Below are 9,158 nucleotides of genomic sequence, written 5' to 3'. Positions count from 1 at the left end.
CAAAAATTACAAAATTAACAAAGAATAAAGTATTGAAATTAACAACTTAATCAGCAATCACCAACGATCAATAACCTAATTAGTAAAATCTTTGTCACATTTTCAAAGGAAATCATTACTAAATTGAAAATTCTGCAATAGTAGCATTTGCCCTAACTTAAAAAACGAAAACAACAATGGAAAAAAAGAAAGAGTAGAAGCAAGCACCAACCGGAACACAGGCAACGAGGGTGACGACGGAAAGGCGACGGCAAGTACTTTGAGTGCACATTAACGCGATAACGACGACTGAGACGGGACGTCCAAGTTCTGAATGCACGACACAGAGGACCTCCACGACGGCGACTACACCAGCGACGCTCACAAACGATGAACGACAGTGAAGAGCGACGTCGTCCGTTGGGTTAGAGGAGGGTCGACATCACCATTGATGAAGAACCTTTACTCTGAGCGCGAAACTCTTGGTGTTCCAATATGGTACAAGAGACTTTGAAGTGATTAGTTTAGTAACATTATTTTATTATTAAATTAAAATAAAATAATGACATCTTGGATAATAAACAGCCACGTAGAAAGACTTACTAACGGCAAATTTAAAAAATTGACGTTTGGTTAGAAATGTCAAGCGGAGTACATCTTTAATGGTTACAAAGTTAATTTAAATTAGTCATGGTCAGTATTGTTAGCGCCTCAATCTTTCATGGTCAGAAATGGCTAATTACTCTTTATTCTAATGTATATGTAAAATTGTTTTACACGACGACGTATCAAAATTAAATTGTTCTGGACACTTTATAGGTTTATTCAATTTTTAGATTTTTATAATTTGAAAATTTCAACGCAGTTTATAAAAATTGAATCTCTTTTTTGCTAAGAGCTCATACCTTAACCTTGCAGTTCGTTCTTGGTGTAGTTGAAGCAATGTAAATATGTAATGATGTAATCTGAAATTAAATCAAAGAACAATTTGTAAAGCCAACAAGGGGATGTAGCTCAGATGGTAGAGCGCTCGCTTAGCATGCGAGAGGTACGGGGATCGATACCCCGCATCTCCATTTGTTCTTTTGTATTATTCTCTTTCCCTATTACTCTTATTTTTGCCATGAAGTCGTGGAAGTGGTTGTTACAAATAATTTGGCATCTTTGGCCCCACTATATATAACATTTAAGTAACATTCACACAAATTTTCATAGACAGTATCATTAATTCACTATTATTTTCTTGGTGTCACTTGGCATATATGCTTAGCTATATGAATCTGATGTTATTTATTCCCTTTATGGTCGTGCTTAGCACTTGACAGATTTACAAGAATCTTAAAGCAGATCCAACTGCATGTTCCTAGTTCTCAATATCAACACAACAAACAATATCTTTCCCCTTTTTATTCCCCCTTAGTCTTGGTTTCGGCGCTGCTTAAATATACATAAGATAATGGCTAGTATATCAGCAAGTACACCACCAACACCACCAACACTCATGTCTGTTTCTCTATGCCATGTATATGGCTTTACTGGCTTTGTTGCTTCAAGAAGAGCCTCCACTGGTATCTTTGCCTTTGATCTCACCATAGGATACATGTAATGGTTGTACTTCTCTGGCTCTGGACAATAATCCTACAAATTTTCCAAAGCAATTAGGACAAAGCCTTTCACTGCTTCACTTCATATGTCACAAGGTGCTTACCTGATCAGCATGCATCTTTCTCACAAAGGTTTTGAATATATCAAAATTTGTTTTCTCCATTAACTCATGTGACAAACGGAGGTATGTGACTCCATACATCCTTAGTTTTGGAGGGCCCTTTTTGTTGACACCATTTGGTCTAGCATTCAGAAGGATTTGGTCGTAAGCTGCACGATCATACCTTGCAAGCGCATTTTCCCCTGCAACTTCAAGCTTCTCCATCCACCCTCCGCTTAGAACCTGCATGGAGATTATCCTATCAATCACAATTCACAAGTTGTCTTTTGGTTTCTGCAGACAAGAACACATTAGGCTTCATTTGTAGTTGGAATAGATTACTTGCTGAACAAGTTCCTGTGCACCACTTCTGGCATCAGGTCTTTGCTCAGAGTTCCTCATTTCAAGACATGTGAAATTGAAGAGAGCGTCGTGCCGAGACAGCATCCTCGCTATAGGCCGGTATCCATCTCTATCTTTTAAGTTGTAGTATCCTGAAGTAAGCTCTGCTGCATGGCTTTCTGTTTTATACCACCAGTGAATTCCAGCTACCTATTTTCATAAGAAAATGTTATTAGGTGAATCATGGTTGTTGCAAAAGAGAATCAATTCTTGTTAGGTGCAAATTCAGTAGATATATTTCAGAGTTTACTTTTGCTGCTAACTTCAATTTGCAACCTAGGAATGCCTTGTTGGCTTCATCAAGGATCTCATCACCATGGATCAGCAACTTATTTGAGTACCATGTAAGAAAAAACTTCCCTTTTTCTGTTGTGTAGGTTCCATTTGATCTAAAGAACTCTGTTGATTCAGGCGTGTCATTGGATTCACCAGCATTATCAGGAAGATCCCATTCAGGATGGCCTGCTTTTGTTGCAGCCTCTTTGAAATCAGCTTTTAGGTATTTGTCATAGCACTGCATACATGGTTTTGGAGATTTATTCAAAGAGGGTGTGAGAACTTAAAAGCTTAATCTTATTGATATGTATTGAATATAACAGAAAAGTCTAAACTCACCTGAAATTCTCCAATGCCAGGAAATACCCACCCCAGATTTCTTGAGTAAGAGGGATATCTGAGTTCTCCAGCAGGGCCAAGCCCAACTTCAACGTCTATCATCAGCTCAGATTCTAAAAAATCTTCCATGTTCTCTCTGAAGCTCTTCATGTAATCACTATACATCTGCATCCAAACCAATTTTAACATGTATATATAAATGTGGTAGGCATTAGAGGTTTGCTTCATTTCCTAGATAGAAATGAATGATTCTTCCTTCAAGTTAAAGAATAAAAAGTTCCTATTAAATCATGTTCTCCAAAATAGTTAGCAACAAATAGAAAGAATATGAGTCAGAAAACAAAAATTTTGAACATGGTCAACCTGAATAGCGGTTCTGCCATGGAATAAAGGCCTATTGTCAACCCCAATGGACAAACATTCCTTGTTCCTTATGCCATTGGGGTTGGTGTAGAAGATATCAGGGTCTGATACTCCGATTTCAAGGACCCATTTAGGGATTGGGATGGAAACGGAATCTCCCACATTGCCACCACACTGGTGAAATGACATTATGGCCTGTAACTTGAGCTTGGAATGTTGAACAAGTTGAAACAAGTCTCTATATGCTGACCAATCATACTCCTGAGGCCCCTTTGATTCCACAATGCCCCACCACACATCAACCATAACACCATCAACACCTGCAGCATGAAGCTCCTTCAGCTGTTGCTCAAGTCCTTCTCTGTCTTCTAAGACATTGTCGTTTGTAACAACTCCTAGCTGGGAATAAGAACAAACACAAAGAAAAACATTAACATACATGTATGCTGCATTGTTATTTATATGTATATGTGGGATGACATTTAATTAAGGTTGTGACTTACTGGGAGCATGACATATACTGGTACATAATTTGCAAGCATTGGATCGTCGTAAGTAGTAGGTATTGGAGCCTGCATGATAACTGAACATGATTATTTTTTCAAATAATTCAATATCAACCAAAAAAAAAAAATGCTGTATCTTACATGTCTTGGAAACTCAAATTTTAGAGCTTGTTTGAAATGCTAAAAATTAGAATTCACTCGAGAGTTAAATTCTGGTTCTTGCTTTGGAACAACTAAAAATGAATGATTTAAATTCCTTTGAGAATTCTAATTCCTATTTTTTCTTTATTTGTAAATCAGACCAAAAAGGGTCTGATTTCCAAATCAACTATCATACTCTCTAAACTTGAATTCTATTCCATTAATATATTATAGTTATTCCAAATCATGAAATTGAATTTCAAATAGAAATGAATTCTTTTCTTAAAGGAAATAGAATTCTTTTCTCATGTTAAATGCTTTCCAAACAAACTCTTAGAGTGTATTTGGTTTATTTTTTATTTTTATTTTCATTTTTAGTATACTACTACTAAATATATATTTTTCTTTCATGGTATAATTAAAAGACAAATTTTATATTTTCTTTTACTTCTTATTAGTTACTTTAATATCAAAAGAAAAAAGATATATACACATAAATTGAAGTGTAAACCAAAATTTCCAAAAAAAAAGTGTACACAAAAAGTAATACATATAATATTTCTTTTTTTATTTCTATGATTCTACAATGTGGAAAAAGGATAAAAAATAAAAAATAATATTCTATTATTTCTATGGATTTTACTAATTTTTTTAACAAAAATCTAAATATAAATAATTACAAATAAAATAAATACTAAAAAATTTCAAAGATATATATATATATATATATATATATGTATCCCTAATATTTATGGATGTTGCATTTTTTTTTAAACGGCACTTTTTGGGATAAAATATCTTTTTGCGGATTTTAATAAATTTGAAAAATAATCCAAACTTAAGAAAATAAAAACCATTTAAAAATTTTTCAAATTTAAAAGTTAATAATTGAGGGACATATTCATATTTTGTTATGTTAGCTTAACAAGAGAATATGTCATTTTTATTTTCTATGGTCAGAAAAAAAATCTCTTTGAATATCGGGATTTGATATGCTTAATAACAAATTATACTGCCAAAATTAATATCAGAAATGTTTGGTAACCAAAGAAAATCAGCCAAAAACAGCCATAACTTGTCTTATTTAGCATTTATTAATTATTGCGACAATTAATAAATGCTAAATAAGGTAAGTTCTGGCTGTTTTTTTTTTTTCTCTCTAGCATTACCCAATTAATATAAGAATTAATGTATTATTCTTACTATGGATTATGGAACAACTCCCAATAAAATAGCTTTAAACCAACACTACCTTAATAATTAATATAACTTTTTAGAATCCCTAAAGAGTTAATGGAATATTTGTACAATGTATACAATGAGCTATTTATTTGGTCCAATATGAGTTAAAAAATGAACCTTCAAAGTAAAATACTACTAATTTCTTAAACACAATACATCTATATTATTCAGAATAACCATCTAGATAACCATATATGATATCCAAAGATAATAAATATATGATATCCTGCTGAATCGAACATCACTAAACTCCCATTTTACACATTGTAAAAATACTCCATTAACTCCCTATACTTCCTCAACTTTTTAATACCAAGGGTTAACCATTTTCACATTTCTTGATACTTATTATTCATCTAGTCGATCTTGTGCAAGGGACTTTATGGATAACATTAAACATTTGACATTAAAGATGGACTACTTTAAAATGGTCAATGTAACTTGTTATGGATAAATAGATAATTATTAGGATAGTAGTTTACAATTTAGATAGTGTCAATAGCTGATAGAACATTAGAACCGAAGATTTTATACTTTTTAGTTTTTATCATTTGAAAATATGAGAAAAGAAAATAATCATTCAGCATTTTCTTTCCATTTTCATAATTTTAGCCTTAGACATAGAATTGACGAGCTATTTTTGGTTCATAACATGACCCATCCTCTTTATTCACCTACGCAACCTACAAATTAGCCACTTCATGAAAACAAAAGTAGAACAAAACAAATAAATGGGAATAAGATGATGATGAGGTGGGGACATAATGGTCAATCAAACATGACATGTTATGGGCTAGCTTTAATGAAATTTTCTTTGGTCACGAAATAAAGCGAGAAGATAAGTTAACCTTAAGAGTTTGAGTTGATTGAGTGGATACATAAATAGTTAATAAAAGAAAAAAACGAAAACCAAAATAAGAAGAAAAAGGAAAAAAAGTGCACGTGCAAGCGAGGGAAGGTTGATAATAATGAACATGAACCATTCAAAACTGAGAGCTTGAAGACATATACACAGCACTATTTTCTACGGTATTATTTTATTACGGGAAAAGATAGACTGAATAAACGGTTGGTTTGTATTATATACCTTTGGTTCAGCAATTGCCGCTTTGAGTGCCACCCCAACACCACGACCACGACGTCGACCACAACCTGGGTTGTTTTTCTTGACATACTCGCAATCCAATTTGAAGGCATGCTTTGTTGCCGTTGGCTTCTTTGCTGTGCCTACACGTTTGGCTCCTCCAACCCACCATGGGATTCCCTCATACGCATACCTTCCTCCAATCTCAAGCCTAATATTCCTCGTACCAATTCCACCTTGTACTAACCTTTCCATTATTTCTTCTTCACTTTCATCTACATATATGTTTTCTTGTTACATTACATTACACGAAAACTCCATTGATGCATGGCAATATCGAAACGAATTAAATCAATCATGACAAAGAGACAATCTATGAATAATAATGAATGAGTCCAATATATATAGTTTCCCTCAATTACTCTCTCTTCTTACATATGTAGCACGGATATAATGCTAGTAGATAGACTAATGGATGGATATGATTGGGCTCTATTAAATCATAACTTTACTTAAGGATTCTTACGCAGAATAAATACTAATCATACTTTATAGACCGTTTTATTAGGGGATGGCCCAAATCATGATCATAGAAAAGCCACAAAGAAGTGAAAGAACCACATAGGAAGCCCAACTTATTGACATACATTAGAAAGAGTCCAATATTTTATTGCAAGTTTCCACAAAAAGAGCATTTAATGTAAGTTATTAATAAATTTTTTAAATAGATTATTATTTTTTTGGATATTTTTAATCAGATATTATATGCTTTCAGCCTTTCACAGTTCACAAGCTGAGTAAGTTGGGGTTGAGTCTTGAGTGAAATTTGAGGATGAAGACAGGCTAGGAAGGTCGACGTGGCAGACATGCATGTCTGTCGAGCACGGTTCTCTATGATATATCATTGACCATTCCCCTCTTAACGGTTCAATTGAACCCTGTGACCCATCCTCGTTCGTTGTAGATTGATTCCTATTTCGGTATTTCCTAATTCCTATCCTACACAGCCCTGCGAGTGCGAGGAATGTCCAATTATTATTATTTTATTTTATTTTATTTTCCACATCTACTCCAATCCCATTTTTACAGCTAATATTTTCAGAAACTATTGAAAAAGGAACTTTATGCAGTAAAGAAACATAAATAATGCTCTATTGACTCTCTATTTCGTTAGCAGTCATTGAGATATCTTTGTGTAGCAAAAGAATCACTTTAATTTGTAATTGCGGCTTATTCTAATCGTTAATGCCAATAGCCAAAAAGCATGGTTAGCATCAGTTATATTATATAGTACGTAACTACTCACTAAACTAAATAAATAAACAAACTTCTAAGCGGTTAGTAGCAGCCAGCATGACAGTAAAGCGAAAGCAACATTGACCTTGGTCCTAATTTGGTATTGGCAAATTTAACTTTCTAACAACTTAAGGTAGCCTTCACGTGCTCACATTAACTCTCAATTAGTCTTGTATTCTTTAAACACAAATACCATTTCGGTTAACTCTCTCTCTCAGCACTTGCCAATCCATGTCGTTATTTATAAGCAGCTTCTCGCAGCACTCTTGTTTCTCCCCCAAAACAACCATGAGAAAAAGACGAAAAAGACTCCAATAAGACCCACACCGCCCGTCTCTGCATCTGAGAACAAAATCGCCTTTCAGATTCACACAACACACACACACAATGATTTGCTACGTTGGAAAAGCAACTAAGATCTTCATCTTCATTGTCACCCTTCTCGTTGTTATTGGCCTCGTATTAGGACTTGGGATCCTCCACCGCCACCACCACAACGCCGCCACCAAATGCTCCGATGATGATTCCTCATGCTCTCCTCCTTCAGGTTTTCCACCTCCCAATTTCAACATTCCCAACCCTCCTTCCCCCATTTATGGCGGCAATCCCGTTACTCCTCCTTCTCCTCCAGCTTCCACCGCCGCCCCATCACCGCCACATCGCCGCCGCCGCCTTCACCCGTTAACGCTCCTCCTCCACCTCCTGATTCGAACACATCTCCTCCGCCGCCTCCGGCTCCGGCGGCGACCACCACTCCAAATCCTCCAAGTGTAGCAGCACCACCCACGGGTACACCTACACCAGGAGGTTCCACTCTAGTAGCCCCTGGTCCTGTACATGCATTTTCGCGACACAGGAATTAGGATCGGCTAAGGGATACTGATTAGTAATTAAGAGGTCTCTAGAACATTCCTCATGGAATTTTTTTTTAATTTATTTTCTTCTATTTTTGGGTTCAATTCCGGATCGTTGTATAGAAGACAATGTACGTGGATGCAACGGTGGATCTGAGTCTTCACATTTTTTTTTTCCTGTTACAATTATTTTCACATTTAGTTAATCTTTTTCCCCCTTTTCAATGATGGCTGGTTGTTGAGAGTTGAGAAATGAGGCCGTGAGATAAGGAAGACGAGCATCTCTGTAAAGCTTGTTTAGTAGTGAATTTACGGTGCCGCCCCTGCCGTATACTTTGATTTCCACTTCATGACACTGCTGTTTAACTTTCCTATGCATTGTTACTCATAATTTTACTATGTCTATCAATGATCACAAACTATCCCTTTACATTATTTTAGAGCAAATTCTTTTGTTGTCTTTGGACTCTTGAAACATCATAATTCGTAAGGTTCAACTGCTCAGGCACTTATCCTACCTTTTTTTCCCTTCGTCTGTTAGCCAACTCATCGGATTCCAAATTTAGATATTGTCAAAATAATTATCTCAAGCATTTGAAGTTTAAATTCATAAAAGTGATATAATCTATCTCCGATTTTCTCTTTTTGGTCGACTGAAGTTGATAATAATTTAGTTAAATTATTAAAAAATTTTAATTATTAATTTTACATAAAATTAATTATACTTAAGTTTCTACTATTTTAAATATTTTTAGTCATAAAATTCCTTATATAATATTACAAAATTAATTATTTTAAAAATTTAAGTTAAAAAAACATAAATAAATAATTATATTTCTATCCTATATACATAGGGGTGGCAAGCGGTGAAGCCCGCCCCGTCCCGTCTAGTGAAGCGGTCTCAGAATCCCAACCCGTCCCGCCTAACGGCGGGCCGACGGGTTAAACCCGCCAAATATCCTATTTTTTTT

The 9,158-nt window shown here is 35.0% G+C and overlaps 1 protein-coding gene and 1 non-coding gene across 2 annotated transcripts; one reads left to right on the top strand and one right to left on the bottom strand.

Moving 5' to 3' along the window:
• Window positions 1–982: 982 nt before the first annotated feature.
• Window positions 983–1,055, top strand: TRNAA-AGC (transfer RNA alanine (anticodon AGC)). The gene has a single exon. It is a non-coding gene; the product is annotated as a tRNA-Ala (tRNA).
• A 190-nt stretch (window positions 1,056–1,245) lies between these two features.
• Window positions 1,246–7,185, bottom strand: LOC112773182 (beta-amylase). The gene is made up of 8 exons (XM_025818240.3): window positions 6,041–7,185; window positions 3,568–3,636; window positions 3,065–3,463; window positions 2,702–2,866; window positions 2,337–2,600; window positions 2,027–2,236; window positions 1,688–1,927; window positions 1,246–1,617 (listed from the first exon to the last, which is right to left on the bottom strand). Exons 1-8 carry the CDS (start codon window positions 6,290–6,292, stop codon window positions 1,396–1,398), a joined length of 1,821 nt encoding a protein of 606 aa, XP_025674025.1. The 5' UTR covers window positions 6,293–7,185; the 3' UTR covers window positions 1,246–1,395.
• Between the last annotated feature and the right edge of the window lie 1,973 nt (window positions 7,186–9,158).

The sequence above is a fragment of the Arachis hypogaea genome, chromosome 18 (assembly GCF_003086295.3).
Source record: "Arachis hypogaea cultivar Tifrunner chromosome 18, arahy.Tifrunner.gnm2.J5K5, whole genome shotgun sequence".
Taxonomy (NCBI): Eukaryota; Viridiplantae; Streptophyta; class Magnoliopsida; order Fabales; family Fabaceae; genus Arachis; species Arachis hypogaea.
Note: the sequence above shows the minus strand (reverse complement) of the source record. Positions and strands in the feature narration are given on the sequence as shown.

Excerpts from the sequence above, each read along its gene's own strand:
- LOC112773182 (XM_025818240.3), bottom strand. The coding sequence starts at position 6,292 with ATGGAAAGGTTAGTACAAGGTGGAATTGGTACGAGGAATATTAGGCTT. Across the intron at positions 3,637-6,040 it reads CGGCAATTGCTGAACCAAAG|GCTCCAATACCTACTACTTA; the intron begins GTATATAATACA and ends GTTATCATGCAG. Across the intron at positions 1,618-1,687 it reads GAAAGATGCATGCTGATCAG|GATTATTGTCCAGAGCCAGA; the intron begins GTAAGCACCTTG and ends GAAAATTTGTAG.